Source organism: Zalophus californianus, chromosome 10 (genome assembly GCF_009762305.2).
Source record: "Zalophus californianus isolate mZalCal1 chromosome 10, mZalCal1.pri.v2, whole genome shotgun sequence".
Lineage (NCBI taxonomy): Eukaryota > Metazoa > Chordata > Mammalia > Carnivora > Otariidae > Zalophus > Zalophus californianus.
The window spans coordinates 85,192,705-85,216,292 of record NC_045604.1 but is presented as its reverse complement, the minus strand read 5'-3'; the positions used below and the strand labels follow the sequence as shown (position 1 = coordinate 85,216,292).

At 41.2% G+C, this 23,588-nt stretch overlaps 1 protein-coding gene across 4 annotated transcripts in view; it reads right to left on the bottom strand.

Annotated features, from left to right (window-relative positions):
- ACSM1 (acyl-CoA synthetase medium chain family member 1) overlaps positions 1–23,588 on the bottom strand; it is a 57,706-nt gene that overhangs the window by 24,295 nt on the left and 9,823 nt on the right. For 3 of the 4 annotated variants that reach the window (XM_027612690.1, XM_027612692.1, XM_027612691.1), the window contains exons 3-7: positions 10,822–11,032; positions 8,440–8,647; positions 6,761–6,901; positions 4,015–4,174; positions 217–296 (exon numbers count right to left, since the gene is read on the bottom strand). In XM_027612690.1, the coding sequence (XP_027468491.1) occupies positions 217–296; positions 4,015–4,174; positions 6,761–6,901; positions 8,440–8,647; positions 10,822–11,032 (800 nt within the window). The remainder of the gene's footprint in view (positions 1–216; positions 297–4,014; positions 4,175–6,760; positions 6,902–8,439; positions 8,648–10,821; positions 11,033–23,588) is intronic. The other variant, XM_027612693.1, reaches the window with a different exon arrangement.

The window sequence follows — 23,588 nt, the reverse complement described above, 5'->3', positions numbered from 1 at the left end:
ATAAGAAAAAGTTTAAAAAAGAATAAACCCACAATGATGCAAGGCTTACTGAGTGTTTCATTTGGATCTTGGATGAACTAATTATCACCACCAACACTTATCCCCCACGCACACACCCCTCAAAGAACCACAGTTAAAAATAGACCATGGCACATTGGATTCCTTAAATTCCTACCCAAAGATTGTTATGACCAGCTACCACCACTTCTACTATACCTGGTAGAACTGTGCTGTAGAATCATTCGATATACGAATGGCACAGCAAGGCACTGGGTGATGGGGTATTTGAACAACATCTAGAAAATGAGAAAAGAAGGAATTTTATTTTTATAATAAAGATTTAAAATATCAGTTAATTATTAGTATTTTAATTCTGATCTCCCCTCTAAGGAGAGCCCATTATTTATTTAGTTCTTTCAATATACCTATATTGAGCATGAATTTTGTACATGGCATGCATCAGGCACTATTGGGAGAAAGCAAGAGTAAGATAACATCCCAACTGAGAATAGGTAGTAATAGAGAAGATAAAACAGGACTCATATGGTAAGAAGAAAATTGGTAGATGTCATAAGAGAGATTGGAAGAAGGAGAACATAGCAGAGGGAAATATTCCTTTTGAATGGGTGATCCAGGGACCTCAAGGAACAGGGGGCATTTAGTTGGGGTATTTAACAAATGGAATAGTGTCTACAGGCAGAGGAAGGGGGCAGTGGTTCTTGCAGATAGAAGAAGTAACAGGAGTAAAGTTTCCAGAGTTGAAGAAACTTTAAGCAAAGTCAAATAATACAGTTTATTTAGACAGGAGAGGAACAAGAAGTAAATTTAGGAAGATTGGGGTTAGTTGGAGCCAGATTATATAGAGTCTAAAATATCTGGTATTCACTGTTGTTTTACTAGAGGTGGGAGTCTTTCAGTTTCAGATCAGGGTGGAGATACACTGGGAGAACAAGGAACACTAAAGAGGAGAGAATGTGGGTTTGGGGTCAGCCTGCTCGACTTCAATCCTGTTATTAATTCCTCTGCAACTCTGTTTTCTCATCTGTAAAATGAGAATATCTGTATCTTCCACGCAGAACCACAGGGAGGTGTAATGAGTACATGGGGGAAATCTGCCTCCACTTTCGGTCCTTCTCTGAGTCCAATCAACTCTCCCTCCCTCTCTCCCTCCCTCCCTTCCCTCCTTCCTTCCTTCCTTCCTTCATTCCTTCCTTCCTTCCTTCCCTCCTTCCTTCCATCCTTTTTCCAGTATAATTAACATACCGTGTTATATAGTTTCAGTTGTATAATATAGTGATTCAACAATTCTATATATGACTCAGTGCTCATCAAGGTAAGTGGACTCTTAATCTTCTTCACCAATTTCACCCATCCTCCCACTCACCTCCCCTCTGGTAACCATCAGTTTGTTCTGTAGAGTTATGAGTCTATTTTTTTATTTGTCTCTTTTTTTTTCTGTATTTGTTTGTTTTGTTTCTTAGATTCCACATGAGTGAAATCATATGGTATTTGTCTTTCTCTGATTTATTTCGCTTAGCATTATACCTTCTAGATCCATCCAAGTTGTTGCAAATGGCAAGAGTTCATTCTTTTTTATGGCTGAGTAATATTCCATCATATCTATCTATCTATCTATCTATCTATCTATCTATCTATCTATCTATCTCACATCTTCTTTATCCATTCATCTATGAATGGATACCTGGACTGCTTTAATAATTGGCTATTGTAAATAATGCTGCAATAAATATAGGAGTGCATGTATCCTTTTGAAATAGTGTTTTCATATTATTTGGGTAAATACCCAGTAGTGCAATTACTGAAACATATGGTAAATCTATTTTTAAGTTTTTGAGGAACCTCCATACTGTTTTCCATAGCGCCTGCACCAGCTTGGATTCCCACCAGACAGTGCATGAAGGTTCCTTTTTATCTACATCCTTGCCAACACCTGTTGTTTCTTGTGTTGTTGAGTTTAGCCATTCTGACAGGTGTGAGATGATATCTTATTGTGGTTTTGATGTGCATTTCCCTGATGACAAATGATGTAGAGCATCTTTTCATGTGTCTCTGGGCCATCTAGGCATCTTCTTTAGAGAAATGTCTGCTCATGTCTTCTGCTCATTTTCAATTGGATTATTTGGGGGGTTTTGTGTTGAGTTAAATGGATAGTACATTTTCAGGGGGCACCTGGTTTGCTCAGTCATTAAGTGTCTGCCTTCGGCTCAGGTCATGATCCTGGAATCCTGGGATCAAGTCCCATATCCGGCTCCCTACTCAGCAGGAGGCCTGCTTCTCCCTCTCACACTCCCCCTGCTTGTGTTCCCTCTCTTGCTGTCTCTCTCTCTGTCAAATAAATAAATAAAATCTTTAAAAATTTTAAAAAATGGATAGTACATTTTTAACCTAACATTCCTTCTTTCAATCAGTATCTCTCATCTTCAATAAGAAGAACTGAAGCTAAAAATGTTATCATTAAAATCACAAAAGTAACAAATGAAAAATAAATCAAAATAATTAAATTTTCAAATGCTGGTGTGTGTGCGTGTATATAAATTTGTAGAATACTCTGAAATAATTCAAGCTTAAAGCACACTGAGACTTTGGGACACTCATGTGGTGGAGGTGGCGGGGGGGAAGGTGGATTCGGTGGGTTTTGTGTGTGTGTGTGTGTGTGTGTGTGTGTGTGTGTGTGTGTGTGTGTGTGTGCAGCTTTAAGCCTCAAGGACTGGCAGGAGGTGTGCAGTAAACAATGATAGAGAGGCAAATATTGACATGTGGCAGGGAATGAGAAATGGAAAATGCAGTCTGATGTGCTGGAGGGATCATCAGGTGGACTTGGGGAAGATAAACAAGGGGGAATTTGCATGGAGGGAGAAGACTAGACCTAAGGCATGGTTTCAAGAATCCCCTGAATGGATGTGCATGCTGGTGAAATGGAAGTAGAGGAGATTGTTTAGAAGGAAGAGGAAGGGTGAGAGCAGACCCTTGGAGGACTGCGGTATTCAGGAGTAAGCTGGGTGAAGAGGATGTGGCTGCAGCAAGTGGAGAAAGTTCTATAGAGTAGTTTGGTACTAAGGGAGGAAAGACAGGGTTGGTCCAGTGTGGAGCAGGGTGAAGGGAAGGTATTTTTTAGGATGGGGAACCATGAATATGTTTATGGACTAAGGGTACAGAGTTAATGAAGAGCAAGAGGTTGAAACTGTGGGAGAAAAGATTTAATAAATGAAAGATTAATGAAGAGGGGCAAAGTGAGAGATTAAAAATACAGGAGAAAAGATTTAATGGATGGGAGATTAATGAGAAGGGCTCCTAAGAGAAGGACAGAGAAAAGAGCAGGCTCCACAGAGGTTGTGGGGAGGGGACTGGACTTTGAGAGGTGGAGGGGCCTGTGTGCCAGCTCAGGACTAAGCACTTCACACACTTCACCTGTACCATCTAATTTATATTCCAACAATTTTGTGATGTAGTAATTATTAAAACTCCCATTTTACCGATAAAAAACTGAGGCTTGGAGTAGCAAGTAAACCACAAATAAATGTTGAACGTGGGATAAGAAACTAGATTTGTCATTTTCCAAGGACACTGTTTTTAAACACTTCAATAAACTGAGCAACAACAACAAACACACACATTCACACAGACACACACACAAACACACACACACACACCAGCTACCTGGCTCTAGCAGATCCAGGATCCAGGATACCTGAGCTTACTCTGGTTGCTTTAATTTCTTAAAATGTGTTTTCAGGGTCCCAAGTCCACAAAATCTGATCCATAGGCCTGGGGGAAGGGCTTGGAATCTGCATTTTCTTCAAGGTTTCATCCAATGTGATTTAGATACAGTGAGGGACTCAGTGATCCACACTTTGAGAAACCCAGAACCAGGGTTATATTGTGCTTATGGGACCCTCTGCTAAATAAAATATTTTTCAGCAGGATCCAGCTTTTGAGTTTGAAACATGAGTTTCTTCTAAGAGTTTGTCGATACCAGAAGGTTAATCTTCTTACCTGCTCTACAACCTTGGGGTCAAACTGGGGCAGATGATGGATAAAGAGTGTAGCCCCTGCTGTCCATGGTTCCAACAGGCACCCAAGGACAGCCAGAATCCAGCCTGTGTCCGAAAGGCACCAGAAGATATCAGATGTCTTCAGTTGCAGCAATTTCCTGCTAACTCCAAAATACAGTGGCCTCAGCTATGTGATTGATCATGAGAGAATGTGATCAAGGGCTGGGGACTTTGGTTTTCAGGTGTTGACCCACCCCTCATTCTCAGTGCATGTGGTTTGAGTGAGGCTCCAGACACACTCCCAAACCAGGTCCCTAGAGTATGCCAAGTCCTATTTTCTGGCATGTGTGCCTTCAACTGGTTTAGTTATAATCATCCTTAAGGCTGGGAATATGGGGACAAAATCTGTAGCTCTTTTCTTGGATTTGACTCTGTTACTGATATAGTCCTAGATAATGTTGGCCATTTGGGGATAGCAAGAGATAATAAGCCTTTCCAAGAAGAGCATCAAAACACAGCAGAAACAGTGCTGACAGATGGAGAGATGAAAACCTAACCCAGAGACTCCCTAGCTATGTCTGAAGACAAACCCTGGAGTGCCCTGCCTCATGATCCAATAAATTCCTGTACTCATTTTTTGGCTTAAAGAGGTTTAGATTGGGCTTTCTGTCATTTGTGATGAAGAAAGAGAAAGGGAGAGAGAGAGGGAGACAGGAAGAGGGAGAGAGAGTGAGAGAGAGACTTAATTTTTAATATCCCATCTTGGCAAAGGACTGGAAACAATTAGACAATAGGCAATAATTGGAAGGTGGAGTGGAGAAGGTTTCTCATTTCTCTACCCTACCTTACTGCTTCTGAGTGACCTCTGTGTGCGTAACTCCTTGAGAAAACACAACCTTCCCATTAGCAGGTGATGGCTTTGAGGAACTTCACTATTAATAGGAAAGGGCAATCCACCCTCCCTTATCCCAGCTCTCTTAGGATTGTGGCTCACCCGTAAGACGTTACCAGCTAGGAGGATCTGTCTTCTCAGCTTTAGACCCACTACCCACTGAACATCTCTTCTGGGGTGTCTCTCAGGGACCTCAAACTCACCAGATCTTAATCTCTCCTGACTCAATTGGATTAATTCTTTCTCCTCCAATGTTCTCTGTATTTTAGTGAATGTCATTACTGCCCATGAAACTGCCCAAGCCCAAAATCTGAGAGTCAACCTTGACTGGACCCTCTCTTATCTCCCACATCCAGCCAGTAGATCTCGTCCATTTTACCTCCTAAAATCTCAAATATGTTAACTTCCTTCATGTCTCTGACACCTTCGCCAAGCCACCACCACCTTGGATTATTCTAAGACCTTCCAACTGGTCTAACTCCATTCTGATTTTTCCCAACCCATTCTCCATATTGCAGCTACAATATCTTTTTTATCTTTATCTTTTATCTTTATCTTTTATCTTTATCTTTATCTTTTTTTCCTTTTTCATACTTTCTTTCTTTCTTTCTTTCTTTCTTTCTTTCTTTCTTTCTTTCTTTCTTTCTTTCTTTCCTTCTTTCTTTCTTTTCTCTTGAGAGAGAGAGCGTGCATGTGCACAACTGGGAAGCATGTGGGGAGGGGAGAGAGAGAGAATCTCAGGCAGGCTCTACGTTCAGCACAGAGCCCAATGTGGGGCTCGATCTCAGGACCCTGGATCATGACCTGAGCGGAAATCAAGAGCCAGATGCTTCACTGACTGAGCCACCCAGGCACTGCCACAGTGATGTTTTCAAAACACAAATCTGATCAGGTCTTTCCCTTGCTAAAATATGTCACATTGCTCTAATACCTCCCCCCCTTCTCTCAAAACAAACAACCCTCTAAATGCTACACTAAAGCCCACAAGATCCTACATGATCTGGGGCCCTGCTTACTTTCCCAACTCCTCCCATCTATCCCTTACCCCACACTCTGAGCACCAGCTACCCTCAAATCTCAGTAGTTCTATAAATGCTACTTTTTATATCTTTGTGCCTTTGCTCTTGTTATTCAGACTGCACAGAAAGCCCTCCCCTTCTTCCCACAACCATTCTGCCAGGGTTTTGCTATTCAGTTGTTATCACTGTATAACTTTGCATCAGCACAGATAGCTGAGATCCACCAGAAACCTCCTGGCGCCCTCTGGTCTGGTTAATAAGTTAAGAAATACATAGAACTTGTTTTGGCCTGAATATTATTCTGGGGGAGGGGCAGAGGGGAGAAGAGGCTTAGTTTAAAATTGATTAAATGATTAACCCAAGGCTACAGCTTCAGCCTCCATGATTGTTTGTTCTAGATTAGGGACAGTGGCATGGTGTGCCTTGGTTCCAGGTATTATTTTCCCTAACAGCTCATAATTGGGTAACTCCAAATTTCATTTGTCCATAACTGGGGAGAGGAAAGGACCTGTTGTTTCAAGTTACATTGTTAGCACATTCTGTCCTTCCCCACCAAACCCTGAGACAACTGACAGGGACACCTCCTGTCAAGGTGCTCAGGCAAGACCTAAATATACCTCCTTTGTCATCAGAGGCCTCTGTCAGCAAATGGTTAGGATTCCCAGCATTTACCTCTCAGATTTTCATCAGTCTGAACCAAAGAGCACAGAAGGGAGAAGCAGGATGGAGTCAATTTTGCTTAGAGCTCTTTTCCCAACTGACACATTCGCTCACACACATGCACACACCACCCCAGATGTGTGGCCCAGCCCATAACTCAATGCCTTCCTTCCTACCTTGAAGGGAAAGAGGATCGCAAGGCAAATCCATGACTGTGTTTTGCCATCTTGGGGAAGCCTGTGGTCCCACTTGTAAAGAAGATGGCCATTGGGTCCAGAGTCTTTGACTTAATACAGGTATGATCTGGGGAGGCTGATCTGCAAAGGGATTCAGTACAAAAGGGGAGAAGTCATATTTCCTGCTTTTCCATCCCCACAGAAGCAAAAGGAACAATATGAGGCTTGGCGTCAGAAAGATGGAGGTTTCTAGCACTGGAGGGGAAACCAGTTCTCCCAGTGTTAGGAATCAAATGGAGTTTGAGAATGAGTTAGATAAGTAGGCTGACATTTCTTCATTTAAAAAGGGGGTAAATACAGTGGATTGTTTTGCACATAACAAACATTGAAATAGCACTTCCAGGCAGTGCTCTAAGTGACTTACAAATAAGAACTCATTCAATCTTCAGACCAACCCTAAAAGGCAAGTACTGCTCTTACTGTTCCCACTCTGTGGATGAGAAAACTGAGGCTCAGAAAGGTTTTCATAACTTACCTGAAGACATGTAGCCAGCAAGTGGTCCAGCCAGGATTCAAATTCACTCAGTTTGATCCAAAGACTATGCTCTTAATCACACTGCTAAGCTTGTTTTTTACATGAACCAACTTAATAGGAATTTCAACCCATAATCTTGGCAATGAGGGGTGGGGAAGAGAAAATGAGGATGCACATTTGCCCTGGTGTAAGCTTCAGATGGAAGGTAGAATCTGTAGGGTACCCCAGTGTACCTTGATTCTTGGGGACTTCTCCTAGACTGGGAGTCTCTTGGGCTTATAAATGCAAGTTCCCTATGGTGTTTGATTGGAGAAATATTGCAAATAATCCCAAGGCTGCAGGATACACTGACTCTTGCTGTGATATGATTGTGGCAATTTAAGGGAGTTTTAGAGAATATTCTTTATTTACACCATTTTCTTTTAATTGTCTGACTTTAAAATCCAGTGTAAGGTGTGACTTCAGTGTGATATTTGCCTTTTGAGGCTGAACTAAAGGACTTTAAAAACTGAGGGGTTACTTCAAGAAAACAAACCCAGCATGGTTTGTGGGTGATATGAAAAATGCCTGAAGATCTACAGAATCAGAGTTTTGGAGGTAGAAGTGGTCTTACTTACCTCCAACACTTCCCTAACCTTTCCTGCAAGGTGTCCCTAAAGTTATGCAACCTCTAAGAGATGGAAAGTGTTTGCTCCTCAAGCTGCCTGACAGCCATAGCCCCAATTTTTTCTTACAGTCTCAAGCTTTCCCTTAAAAATTCACCCCTTAATCTTTCATTCAACCTCTTCATATATTTATTTTTTATATAAACATAATATTTCAGAATCCCTACCTACAAGGAAGACACAACACAACAACCCTCTGACTTTATACATCTCCTTTGCACAGGGTTGATAATACTTTAGTGACAGAGGCATGGAAGTTCAATACCCTTATTTTACAGATAAAACAATTGCATCCAAGAAAGGGGGAGGGACCAGCCCAGGGTCACACAGCAAATCAGTGGCATAACTGGGAAGAGAAGGTTTCTGCCATCAGACCTGGTGAGTCTCCTCCCACTGGTTGTTTGTCTACCAGCACTTAGGAGTGAATGGCCTTCTCCTGCCCTTCCTTAGAAAGCACATTCATCAGAACAGAAACTCACTTAATCAATGATCGTAAGTCCAGCCACCCTTGATGGCTCTGGTCAGACACCAGGAGCTTTGTTTTCAGAGTAGGACACTCAGAAGCTAAAGAATCCACCTCTGAGGCAAGGGTATCTGTGGTCACGATGCCCTTGGCTTTGGACACTTGTAATCGGTAAAGAATGTCCTTGGCCTTCAACTGGATGGTTCCTGGCATGAAGATTATTCCTGGGAATGAAAAAGGAAATTTTGGATTTCAGGCTTGGCTTATTTGCATAGAAATCCACTTAGCCTCTTGCTATGTAAAGTATGGTCCATGGACCAGCACCATCAGCACCACCTAAGACACAAAATCTCATGCCCCATCACAAACCTACCAAATCAGAATCTGCACTTTAACAAGGTCTCCAAGAGATTCCTACACACATTGAAATTTGAAAATCCTGCCTGACCTCTACTACTCTAGATGGACCTGGCCAGTAGACTGGTGGATCTTACTTTACACAGGATCTGGGACTAAGCATGTAAGTAGGACAGTGTCCCTGACATCAGGATTAGCTGCATCCCTACCTCCATTTTTCTTGTCTCATTTCCTCCTCTGTCAGTCCCTTGTGTCATCTTGAATCTCCTCTCCCTCACTCTGCATATCTAAATTTAACTACATTATCCTTTGAACTTCCCTGCTTTCCCTTCCATCTTCTATCACCAACAATTAGTTCAAGTCTTCATGTGCCCCTGTTGGGTTCTAATCTCTCCACCAGGTGCCTTGTCCTGAGTCTTCCTACTACCCAACTTCCATATTATTACCTGTTCAGGTTCCATAGAACACCGACTTTTCCCACTCTGCTTTTCTTCTCTTCACCAGCACCTGTACCCTCTCTCCAGGAAAACACCATACTCTCCCCAACACTGAAGGCACTCCCCACCCTCCACCTTTCTCTCCTGCAAATCTATTCACTATTTCAATATGGCTGTTCTTCACACAGGCTTCTCCTGACTCCTGCCTTCTGCCCATTCTTTAAATTCTCTTCCTTTGCTTCTATCCCTCTTTAAATCTGCCTATACCAGAGGGCTAAGCTCATGTCTGTATTTCCCATGGGCCATCTCTTAGCTCTACAGATGACATGGCTTCTCTATACTCTCTCTGCCATTGCTGTTAATTCTTCATTCCACATGAACTTGATGGATTAATCTAGTATTTTATTGGTGAGAGATTATATGAACATGCATTATAAAGCGAATCAAAAGAGAATCCATGAGTCCCACACCAATTCTATATTATATAAAAAGATAGGCAATTAAACAGGAAAGGGAAATAGCCACAGAATGCTAACTAATAAATGTAGAAAGAATAATATGTAGAAAATTATCATATAAAACGACCATAATATTATTCAATTCAATCAAGAATCATTAATGGATTCTCAAGTCATAGGGTGAAAGACAATCAGAGAACAGGATACTCACACAGTCGCATAAGTATTACTTACTAACTCTAAAGGGAAAGGTACCTTGCAAAGGTGTTTGTAAATATCACTGATGATAGGACAAACCAACCTGATGTATCCCCCGATGTAAAGCACTGAGATAGGCAAACTGTCCTTTTAGTACTCCTACTAAAAATGTTTAACTGAATGTAATCCCGAGGAAAGAGTCAGAAACACAAATTTTGTGGGATCTTCTGCAAAACAACTGGCTTAGACATTTCCAAAATGTGGTCATACAGAAAAGTCCAGATTGAAGGAGATTGAGGAGACGTGAAATTTAATGCAATGCATGATCCTCTATTGGATTTTGGATTCAAACAAAAAAAATTAAAGAATTTTGTCAATGGATGTATCAGTGTTAGATGTCTTGTGTGACAACTCTGTTGTGGTTAGATGAGGAGAATATCTTGGATCATAGCAGATGCATACTCCAGTGTTTATGGGTGTTTATCTGGTGTTTATGGATGTCACAATGTCTGCAACTGATACTTAAATGACTCAGTGTGGGAGGAGTGCAAAATGTTAACAATGGATGGATCTTTTTTTTCTTTATTTTTTTAAATTTAAATTCAATTAATTAACATATAGTGTATTATTAGTTTCAGAGGAAGAGTTCAGTGATTCATCAGTCTTATATAACACCCAGTGCTCATTACCTGATGGATCTTTGAAAAAAAGAATAAGACTATGCAGGAGAAAGTGTGTGTGTGGATGATTTAGTTATGACACTGTGTTTGAGGGTGTGTAAGTATGAAAGAGAGAGTGAGTGAGAAGGAGTAAAAGAATATTTGAGGGAGTCTAAGAAAGACAAAGACTGTGCAGAATATGAAAAAAGATAGGGGAATATTAATATTTCAGGACCAATTGGCTCTGGGCCAGACCTAAAGTCTGTTGGGGTCTCTTTCAGTCACTGACCTGCTCGGATGCAGCCTATGGTCACCAGCCACCACTCAGGCACTCGAGGCAGAATCAAGGCTAGACGGTCTCCCTGCTGCAGGCCACAGATCTGGGTGAAGACATTGGCTGCACGGCGGGATAGGTCTGTCAACTCTCTGAAACTCCACTTCAGTTCATCCCCTTGGTCATTCACCCACCACAGGGCTGGGTTTGGACCTCTCTTGCCCTCCTGTTCAAGATCATACACCATGTGTTACTTCCTACTTTAAAGGAAAAGGTCACTTATTTGGCCAATCTACTACCAAAGACACATTCCAGTGAAAATGTAGCTCAAGGACTGAGATCCCATTTTAAAGCATTTATAGAAACAAGAAAAGTTGGGGATAGGTTGTGATCCAGCCAACTTCTGGTCTACTGTCACCACCTCCTCTTGAGTCACATAAAACCATGAATAGCGGAGGCGGAGCAAGATGGCGGAGGAGTAGGAGACCTAGATTTCGTCTGGTCTCAGGGATTCAGCTGAATAGGGATCAAACCATTCTGAACACCTACGAACTCAACAGGAGATCGAACAGGAGAGTAGCAACAACTCTCTGAACAGAGAAGCGACCACTTACTGGAAGGTAGGGCGTGCGGAGAAGTGAATCCGAGGCGATATTCGGGAGGATAGACGGTGGGGGAGGGGCCTCCGCCGGCCGCTTCTGGCAAGTGATAGAGCCGCAGAGCACAAAATCGGACCCTTTAGAAGTTGGCTCGGTGGAGGGACGTCGCTGCAGTGGCTAAGCGGGGGGTGGAATCCTCCTGGGGCAGTGTGGTCTCAGGACCCTTGGGGTCACAGAGAGACCGGGGGTGCCTGAGTGCGCCAGAGCTCCCAGGTATCAGAGCAGGGAAGCCGGCTGCAGAGACGGAGCAGAGTCGCGGGCTCTCAGCTCAGGGTTGTCATAAACTGTGATCTGCGGCCCAGTCGGGGCACGGCTTCCCCAGCAGGGACCCAACCAGCAGCAGATCCGGGGAGACTCCCCTTGCTTCCCGGGGAGGAGGGGTGCGGGAACGCACTGCAGGGATCTGCTGGGTTTGGAGACTCCGCGCGGGGTCGGGTGCCAGAGATAGCAACGCTCGATCACAGGCCGGGTGAGCACGGAGTGCGGCCGGAGACCGGGGACACGGAAGTGACTGCTTTTCTCTGGGGGCACACTGAGGAGCGGGGCCCCGAGTTCTCAGCTCCTCCGAGTGGAGATTGGGAGGCCACCATTTCTGCCCTGGTCCTCCAAAGCTGTACCGAGAGCTTGCAGGGAACAAAAGCTCCTGAGAGCAAACCGGAGCAGCTTCCTTAGCCTGGGCCGACAAGGGCAGGGCAATTCCGCCCCCGGCAAAGACATTTGGAAACCACAGCAACAGGCCCCTCCCCCAGAAGATCAACACAAACAGCCAGCAAGCCAAGACCAAGTTGATCGATCAAGGAGAATAGGAGAACTCCAGCGCTAGGGGAATACTGCACATAGATTCATGGCTTTTTTTTTTTTTTTTTTTACCATGATTCATTATTTCATCAAAGTTAATTTTTCTTGACTTTTTTTTAATTTTTCTTTTTCCCTTTTTCAACCAACATCTTATAAATCCCTTTTTTAAAAAAAAAAAAAAACATTTTTTATTTTTCATTTTTAGAGTCATATTTTATCCCTTCATAGTAGTTACCCTTATTTTTGGCATATATATATAAGTTGTTCTCTCTTTAAAATTTTGAGGTACAGTTTCTTCTAACACATCAAAATATACCCTAAGTCACTAGTGTATGGCTTGGTTCTAGTCTCCTGCCTGATCACATTCTCTCCCTTTTTCCTTTTTTTTTTTTCTTAAATCTTCTTTCTTTTTTCAAACAACTTATCTTACCAAGTCCTTTTATAAAATCTTTTATAATTTTCATCTTTACACTCATCTTCTATCCCTTCATTCTTTCAACCCTTATTTTGTACATATATGTCTTTCTTCCTTTAAAATTTTAGGAGGCACTTTTTTCTAACAGACCAAAATACGCCCAAAATCTAGTGTGTGGCACTGATCTATGCACTAGCCTGATCATATTTGATCATATTCTGCCTTTTTTGTATTGTTTTGTTTTTGTTTTTATCTTTTTTTTTCTTTTTCTCTTTCTTTTTTCTTTCTTTCCCTTTCTTTTTCCCTTGTTTCAGGTCTTTTCTGATTTGTATACAGTATATTTGCTGGGGACGTTGTAAACGTGTTAGCATTTTGTTCTCTCATTCATCTATTCTCCTCTGGACAAAATGACAAGACGAAAGAAATCACCTCAGCAAAAAGAACAAGAGGTAGTACCGTCAGCCAGGGACCTACTCAATACGGACATTAGTACGATGTCGGACCTAGAGTTCAGAATCATGACTTTAAAGATACTAGCTGGGCTTGAAAAAAGCGTGGAAGTTATTAGAGAAACACTTTTTGGAGAAATAAAAGAACTAAAATCTAACCAAATCGAAATCAAAAAGGCTATTGATGAGGTGCAATCAAAAATGGGGGCACTAAATGCTAGGATAAATGGGGCAGAAGAGAGAATCAGCGATATAGAAGACCAGATGATGGAAAATAAAGAGGCTGAGAAAAAGAGAGAGAAACAACTACAGGATCACGAGGGCAGAATTCGAGAGATAAGTGATATGATAAGACGAAACATTAGAATAATTGGGATCCCAGAAGAAGAAGAGAGAGAGAGAGGGGTAGAAGGTATATTGGAGCAAATTATAGCAGAGAACTTCCCTAATGTGAGGAAGGAAACAGGCATTAAAATCCAGGAGGCACAGAGAACCCCTCTCAAAATCAATAAAAATAGGTCAACACCCCGACATCTAATAGTAAAACTTACGAGTCTCAGAGACAAAGAGAAAATCCTGAAAGCAGCTCGGGAGAAGAGATATGTAACCTACAATGGTAGAAACATTAGATTGGCAACAGACCTATCCACAGAGACCTGGCAGGCCAGAAAGGACTGGCAAGATATCTTCAGAGCACTAAACGAGAAAAATATGCAGCCAAGAATACTATATCCAGCTAGGCTATCATTGAAAATAGAAGGAGAGATAAAAAGCTTCCAGAACAAACAAAAACTAAAGGAATTTGCAAACACGAAACCAGCCCTCCAAGAAATATTGAGAGGGGTCCTCTAAGCAAAGAGAGAACCTAAAAGCAGCAAAGAGCAGAAACGAACACAGACAACAGACAGTTAACAGTCACCTTACAGGTAATACAATGGCACTAAATTCATACCTTTCAATAGTTACCCTGAATGTAAATGGGCTAAATGCCCCAATCAAAAGACACAGGCTATCAGATTGGATTAAAAAAGAAGACCCATCCATATGCTGTCTGCAAGAGACTCATTTTAGACCCAAAGACACCCCCAGATTGAAAGTGAGGGGGTGGAAAACCATTTACCATGCTAATGGACACCAAAAGAAAGCTGGGGTGGCAATCCTTATATCAGACAAACTAGATTTTAAAACAAAGACTGTAATAAGAGATGAGGAAGGACACTATATCCTACTTAAAGGGTCTATCCAACAAGAAGATCTAACAATTGTAAATATCTATGCCCCGAACATGGGAGCAGCCAATTATATAAGGCAATTAATAACAAAAGCAAAGAAACACATTGACAACAATACAATAATAGTGGGGGACTTTAACACCCCCCTGACTGAAATGGACAGATCATCTAAGCAAAAGATCAACAAGGAAATAAAGACTTTAAATGACACACTGGACCAAATGGACTTCACAGACATATTCAGAACATTCCCTCCCAAAGCAAAGGAATACAAATTCTTCTCTAGTGCCCATGGAACATTCTCCAGAATTGATCACATCCTAGGTCACAAATCAGGTCTCAACCGGTACCAAAAGATTGGGATCATTCCCTGCATATTTTCAGACCACAATGCTTTGAAACTAGAACTCAACCACAAGAGGAAAGTCGGAAAGAACTCAAATACATGGAGGCTAAAGAGCATCCTACTAAAGAATGAATGAGTCAACCAAGAAATTAAAGAAGAATTAAAAAAATTCATGGAAACCAATGAAAATGAAAACACAACTGTTCAAAATCTTTGGGATACAGCAAAGGCAGTCCTGAGAGGAAAGTAGATAGCAATACAAGTCTTTCTCAAGAAACAAGAAAGGTCTCAAATACACAACCTAACCCTACACCTAAAGGAGCTGGAGAAAGAACACCAAATAAAGCCTAAACCCAGCAGGAGAAGAGAAATCATAAAGATCAGAGCAGAAATCAATGAACTAGAAACCAAAAGAACAGTAGAACAGATCAACGAAACTAGGAGCTGGTTCTTTGAAAGAATTAACAAGATTGATAAACCCCTGGCCAGACTGATCAAAAAGAAAAGAGAAATGACCCAAATCAACAAAATCATGAATGAAAGAGGAGAGATCACAACCAACACCAAAGAAATACAAACAATGATAAGAACATATTATGAGTAACTCTATGCCAGCAAATTAGATAACCTGGAAGAAATGGGTGCATTCCTAGAGATGTATCCACTACCAAAATTGAACCAGGAAGAAATAGAAAACCTGAACAGACCTATAACCACGAAGGAAATTGAAGCAGTCATCAAAAATCTCCCAAGAAACAAAAGCCCAGGGCCAGATGGCTTCCCAGGGGAATTCTATCAGACATTTCAAGAAGAATTAATACCTATTCTCCTGAAACTGTTCCAAAAAATAGAAATGGAAGGGAAACTTCCAAACTCATTTTATGAGGCCAGCATTACCTTGATCCCAAAACCAGACAAAGACCCCATCAAAAAAGAGAATTACAGACCAATATCCTTGATGAACATGGATGCAAAAATTCTCACCAAAATACTAACCAATAGGATCCAACAGTACATTAAAAGGATTATTCACCATGACCAAGTGGGATTTATCCCTGGGCTGCAAGGCTGGTTCAACATCCGCAAATCAATCAACGTGATAGAATACATTAACAAAAGAAAGAACAAGAATCATATGATCCTCTCAATAGATGCAGAAAAAGCATTTGACAAAGTACAGCATCCTTTCTTGATGAAAACTCTTCAGAGTATAGGGATAGAGGGTACATACCTCAATATCATAAAAGCTATCTATGAAAAACCTACAGCGAATATCATTCTCAATGGGGAAAGGATGAGAGCTTTTCCCCTAAGGTCAGGAACGCGGCAGGGATGTCCACTCTCACCACTGCTATTCAACATTGTATTAGAATTCCTAGCCACAGCAATTAGACAACAAAAAGAAATCAAAGGCATCCAAATCGGCAAAGAGGAAGTCAAACTCTCACTCTTTGCAGATGATATGATACTGTATGTGGAAAACCCAAAAGACTCCACCCCAAAACTACTAGAACTCATACAGGAATTCAGTAAAGTAGCAGGATATAAAATCAATGCACAGAAATCAGTGGCATTCCTACACACCAACAACAAGGCAGAAGAGAGACAAATCAAGGAGTCGATCCCATTTACAATTGCACCCAAAACCATTAGATACCTAGGAATAAATCTAACCAAAGAGGCAAAGGATCTGTACTCAGAAAACTATAAAATACTCAGGAAAGAAATTGAAGAAGACACAAAGAAATGGAAAAACGTTCCATGCTCATGGATTGGGAGAATCAACATTGTGAAGATGTCAATGCTACCTAGAGCAATCTACACATTCAATGCAATCCCCATCAAAATACCATCCACTTTTTTCGAAGAAATGGAACAAAGAATCCTAAAATTTGTATGGAACCAGAAGAGACCCAGAATAGCCAGAGGAATACTGAAAAAGAAAAGCAAAGCTGGCGGCATCACAATTCCAGACTTCCAGCTCTATTACAAAGCTGTCATCATCAAGACAGTATGGTACTGGCACAAAAACAGACACATAGATCAATGGAACAGAATCGAGAGCCCAGAAATGGACCCTCAACTCTATGGTCAACTTATCTTTGACAAAGCAGGAAAGAATGTCCAATGGCAAAGAGACAGTCTCTTCAACAAATGGTGTTGGGAAAATTGGACAGCCACATGCAGAAGAATGAAACTGGACCATTTCCTTACACCACACACAAAAATAGACTCCAAATGGTTGAAAGACCTAAACGTGAGACAGGAGTCCATCCAAATCCTAAAGGAGAACACAGGTAGCAACCTTTTCGACCTTAGCCGCAGCAACTTCTTCCTAGAAACATCGCCAAAGGCACGGGAAGCCAGGGCAAAAATGAACTATTGGGATTTCATCAAGATAAAAAGCTTTTGCACAGCAAAAGAAACAGTCCACAAAACCAAAAGACAACCGACAGAATGGGAGAAAATATTTGCAAATGACATATCAGATAAAGGGCTAGTATCCAAAATCTATAAAGAACTTATCAAACTCAACACCCAAAGAACAAATAATCCAATCAAGAAATGGGCAGAAGACATGAACAGACATTTCTCCAAAGAAGACATCCAAATGGCCAACAGGCACATGAAAAAGTGCTCAGCATCGCTCGGCATCAGGGAAATCCAAATCAAAACCTCAATGAGATACCACCTCACACCCGTCAGAATGGCTAAAATTAACAAGTCAGGGAACGACAGATGTTGGCGGGGATGTGGAGAAAGGGGAACCCTCCTACACTGTTGGTGGGAATGCAAGCTGGTGCAACCCCTCTGGAAAACAGTATGGAGGTTCCTCAAACAGTGGAAAGTAGAGCTACCGTTCGATCCAGCAATTGCACTACTGGGTATTTACCCCAAAGATACAAATGTAGGGACCCGAAGGGGTACGTGTACCCCAATGTTTATAGCAGCAATGTCCACCATAGCCAAACTGTGGAAAGAGCCAAGATGCCCATCGACAGATGAATGGATAAAGAAGAGGTGGTATATATACACAATGGAATATTATGCAGCCATCAAAAGGAATGAGATCTTGCCATTTGCAACGACGTGGATGGAACTGGAGGGTGTTATGCTGAGTGAAATAAGTCAATCAGAGAAAGACATGTATCACATGACCTCACTGATATGAGGAATTCTTAATCTCAGGAAAGAAACTGAGTGTTACTGGAGTGGTTGGGGGTGGGAGGATGGGGTGGCTGGGTGATAGACATTGGGGAGGGTATGTGCTACGGTGAGCGCTGTGAATTGTGCAAGACTGTTGAATCACAGTTCTGTACTTCTGAAACAAATAACGCAACATATTTTAAGAAAAAAGAAAAAGAAGAAGATAACAGGAGAGGAAGAAAAGAGGAGTATGTCAGAGGGGGAGACGAACCATGAGAGATGATGGACTCTGAAAAACAAACTGAGGGTTCTAGAGGGGAGGGGGGGAGGGGGATGGGTTAGCCTGGTGAGGGGTATTGAGGAGGGCACGTTCTGCATGGAGCACTGGGTGTTATGAACAAACAATGAATCATGGAACACTGCACGAAAAACTAATGATGTAATATATGGTGATTAACATAACAATAAAAAAATTTAAAAAAAAACATGAATAGCTTTCATGTCACCTATTAAAGCCTTAAAATTTCATTCCCCCATGTCTCTGTCTTAGGTCCATATGGACAGTAGGTTCTCCTTTGTGCCTCAGTTTTCTCATCTATGAAATGGGTACAACACTACCTAGAAGGTAGTAAAGTTTAAAATAGTTATTTAAAGAGGTAAAGTGTATATGACAGTGCCTGGCACATAGTAGGTGCTCAATAAAATTACTATCATTATTATGACAACAGAACAAGAGACTAATCTAATTCCTGAATATTTGGGGGAGTTTTTTTTTAAAATTAAGTTACCTCTAGAGGTGAAGTAAGCAAGAGACAGACCTGGAAGCTCCCAGGTAACCCTTGTTCCCTCACAGAAACATCAAGTAATCAACAGACTAAAATAGCTTTGTAGGAACTCTAGAAATAGTCAAGGATCTATGGCAACCAACAAATGTCCAAATGATAAAAATTCATATTCAAACTGGTAAGAAATTTTATGTTGTTTTTGTTTAGCTTTGCCCCATCCCCTCTCTGGTGTTGTGAAGTATGATCAGGAGAAGCATCCTGATTCCCAGCCCCTCCCGTGGGACAGAAGAAAAGACTGGAATTTGTTTCAACGTTCTGGCTTGTCAGGAATGGTTTCTGCCTCATCTGACTTAGGAGCTCAGATAGGAATGGTGACCTTGTTTGAATATCAGTTGGAGGTGTCTGAAAGCAGTGGCAGATGCCACAATGAGTGGAAATTGTAGACCGTGGCCACCTCGGAGAAGGGGGGGGACAGGGCAGACTACAGACAGAGGAAGGCAATATAACATCTAGGGCCCCAAGAAGAAGCACGTATGAGACTTTTAAGGAAATTAAAACATGAAAAAGTAACAATGTATTTGGTAAAATTGAGAAAAAAGCACATACATAGGCCTAGGAAAGACACATGCCCGAGACTTTAAGTTTTCATATGGTTAGATTACTGAAGGCCTTTCTCTGCAAAGAGCCAGCTGCAAAGACAGAGACTGGCTGCTTTTTTCAAATATCCAATTTTCAACAACAGATCACAAGGCCATGTTGCCCATTTGAAGGAATAAAACAAATCTCCAGAAACTAACCCTAAAGAGACACAAGTTTCAGTTATTAGACAGAGACTTTAAAATGATTGTCTTAAACATGCTGAAAGAGCTAAAGGAAAATGACAAAGAACTAAAGCAAATCAGAAAAACAATATATGAACAAAATAAGAACCAAACAGAAATTCGGGATTTGAAAAATACAGTAACTGAATTGAAAATTTTACCAGATGGATTCAACAACAGACTCAGTCAGACAGAAGAAAGAATCAGTGAACTCGAGCACAGGTAATTTTATAATATTCCATTCTGTATATATACCACATCTTCTTTTTTTATTTTAATTTTTTATTGTTATGTTAATCACCATACATTACATCATTAGTTTTTGATGTAGTGTTCCATGATTCATTGTTTGTGCATAACACCCAGTGCTCCACGCAGAACGTCCCCTCTTTAATACCCATCACCAGGCTAACCCATCCCCCCACCCCACTCCCCTCTAGAACCCTCAGTTTGTTTTTCAGAGTCCATCGTCTCTCATGGTTCATCTCCTCCTCCGACTTACTCCCCTTCATTCTTCCCCTCCTGCTATCTTCTTTTTCTTCTTTCTTAACATATGTTGCATTATTTGTTTCAGAAGTACAGATCTGTGATTCAACAGTCTTGCAGAATTCACAGCGCTCACCAGAGCACATACCTTCCCCAATGTCTATCACCCAGCCACCCCATCCCTCCCACCCCCACCACTCCAGCAAACCTCAGTTTGTTTCCTGAGATTAAGAATTCCTCATATCGTTGCTGGAGTGGTCGGGGGTGGGAGGGATGGGGTGGCTGGGTGATAGACATTGGGGAGGGTATGTGCTACGGTGAGGGCTGTGAATTGTGTAAGACTGTTGAATCACAGATCTGTACTTCTGAAACAAATAACGCAACATATTTTAAGAAAAAAGAAAAAGAAGAAGATAGCAGGAGAGGAAGAATGAAGGGGAGTAAGTCAGAGGGGGAGACGAACCATGAGAGATGTTGGACTCTGAAAAACAAACTGAGGTTTCTAGAGGGGAGGAGGGTAGAGGGATGGGTTAGCCTGGTGATGGGTATTAAAGAGGGCACATTCTGCATGGAGCACTGGGTGTTATGAACAAACAATGAATCATGGAACACTACACCAAAACAAATGATATAATATATGGTGATTAACATAACAATAAAAAATTAAAAAAAAATTCCTCATATCAGTGAGGACATATGATACATGTCTTTCTCTGATTGACTTATTTCGCTCAGCATAACACCCTCCAGTTCCATCCACTTAGTTACAAATAGCAAGATCTCATTCCTTTTGATGGCTGCATAATAATCCATTGTGTATATATATAACACCTCTTCTTTACCCATTCATCTGTTGATGGACATCTTGACTCTTTCCACAGTTTGGCTATTGTGGACATTGCTGCTATAAACATTGGGGTGCACGTACCCCTTCGGATCCCTACATTTGTATCTTTGGGGTAAATACCCAGTAGTGCAATTGCTGGATCGTATGGTAGCTCTATTTTCAACTGTTTGAGGAACCTCCATACTGTTTTCCAGAGGGGTTGCACCAGCTTGCATTCCCACCAACAGTGTAGGAGGGTTCCCCTTTCTCCACATCCCCGCCAACATCTGTCATTTCCTGACTTGTTAATTTTAGCCATTCTGACTGGTGTGAGGTGGCATCTCATTGAGGTTTTGATTTGGATTTCCCTGATGCCGAGCGATGGTGAGCACTTTTTCATGTGTCTGTTGGCCATTTGGATGTCTTCTTTGGAAAAATGTCTGTTTATGTCTTCTGCCCATTTCTTGATTGGATTATTTGTTCTTTGGGTATTGAGTTTGATAAGTTGTAGATTTTGGATACTAGCCCCTTATCTGATATGTCATTTGTAAATATTTTCTCCCATTCTGTCGGTTGTCTTTTGGTTTTGTGGACGGTTTCTTTTGCTGTGCAAAAGATTTTTATCTTGATGAAATCCCAATAGTTCATTTTTGCCGCTGTTTCCCTTGCCTTTGGTGATGTTTCTAGGAAGAAGTTGCTGCGGCCGAGGTCGAAGAGGTTGATGCCTGTGTTCTCCTTTAGGCTTCTGATGGACTCCTGTCTCACATCTAGGTCTTTCAACCATTTGGAGTCTGTTTTTGTGTGTAGTGTAAGAAAATGGTCCAGTCTCGAACTTCTGCATGTGGTTGTCCAATTTTCCCAACACCATTTGTTGAAGAGACTGTCTTTTTGCCACTGGACATTCTTTCCTGCTTTGTCAAAGATGAGTTGACCATAGAGTTGAGGGTCCATTTCTGGGCTCTCGATTCTGTTCCATTGATCTATGTGTCTGTTTTTGTGCCATACTGTCTTGATGATGACAGCTTTGTAATAGAGCTGGAAGTCTGGAATTGTGATACCGCCAGCTTTGCTTTTCTTTTTCAACATTCCTCTGGCTATTTGGGGTCTTTTCTGGTCCCATTCAAATTTTAGGATTCTTTGTTCCATTTCTTTGAAAAAAGTGGATGGTAGTTTGATGGGGATTGCATTGAATGTGTAGATTGCTCTAGGTAGCATTGACATTTTCACAAAGTTTGTTCTTCCAATCCATGAGCATGGAACGTTTTTCCATTTCTTTATGTCTTTCTCAATTTCTTTCATTAGCATTTTATAGTTTTTGAGTACAGATCCTTTGCCTCTTTGGTTATATTTCTTCCTAGGTATCTTATGGTTTCGGGTGCAATTGTAAATGGGATTGATTCCTTCATTTGTCTCTCTTCTGTCTTGTTGTTGGTGTATAGGAATGCCACTGATTTCTGTGCATTGATTTTATAGTCTGCCACTTTACTGAACTCCTGTATGAGTTCTAGTAGTTTTGGGGTGGAGTCTTTTGGGTTTTCCACATACAGTATCATATCATCTGCAAAGAGTGAGAGTTTGACTTCTTCTTTGCCGGTTTGGATGCCTTTGAATTCTTTTTGTTGTCTGATTGCTGTGGCTAGGACTTCTAATACTATGTTGAATAGCAGTGGTGAGAGTGGACATCCCTGCCGCATTCCTGACCTTAGGGGGAAAGCTCTCAGCCTTTCCCCATTGAGAATGATATTCGCTGTAGGTTTTTCATAGATGACTTTTTTATATTGAGGTAGGTACCCTCTATCCCTATACTCTGAAGAGTTTTGATCAAGAAAGGATGCTGTAATTTGTCAAATGCTTTTTCTGCATCTATTGAGAGGATCATATGATTCTTGTTCTTTCTTTTGTTAATATATTGTATCATGTTGACTGATTTGAGGATGTTGAACCAACTTTGCAGCCCAGGAATAAATCCCACTTGGTCATGGTGAATAATCCTTTTAATGTACGGTTGGATCCTATTGGCTAGTATTTTGGTGAGAACTTTTGCATCCATGTTCATCAAGGACATTGGTCTGTAATTCTCCTTTTTGATGGGGTCTTTGTCTGGTTTTGGGATCAAGGTAATGGTGGCCTCATAAAACGAGTTTGGAAGTTTTCCTTCCATTTCTACTTTTTGGAACAGTTTCAGGAGAATAGGTATTAATTCTTCTTTAAATGTTTGGTAGAATTCCCCTCGGAAGCGATCTGGCCCTGGGCTTTTGTTTTTGGGAGATTTTTGATGACTGCTTCAATATCCTTAGCTGTTATAGGTCTGTTCAGGTTTTCTATTTCTTCCTGGTTCAATTTTGGTAGTGGATACATCTCTAGGAATGCATCCATTTCTTCCAGGTTATCTAACTTGCTGACATAGAGTTGCTCATAATATGTTCTTATCATTGTTTGTATTTCTTTGGTGTTGGTTGTGATCTCCCCTCTTTCATTCATGATTTTGTTGATTTGGGTCATTTCCCTTTTCTTTTTGATAAGTCTGGCCAGGGGTTTATCAATCTTGTTAGTTCTTTCAAAGAACCAGCTCCTAGTTTCGTTGATCTGTTCTACTGTTCTTTTGGTTTCTAGTTCATTGATTTCTGCTCTGATCTTTATTATTTCTCTTCTCCTGCTGGGTTTAGGCTTTATTTGCTGTTCTTTCACCAGCTCCTTTAGGTGTAGGGTTAGGTTGTGTATTTGAGACATATCTTGTTTCTTGAGAAAGGCTTGTATGGTTATATACTTTCCTCAGGACTGCCTTTGCTGCATCCCAAAGATTTTGAACAGTTGTGTT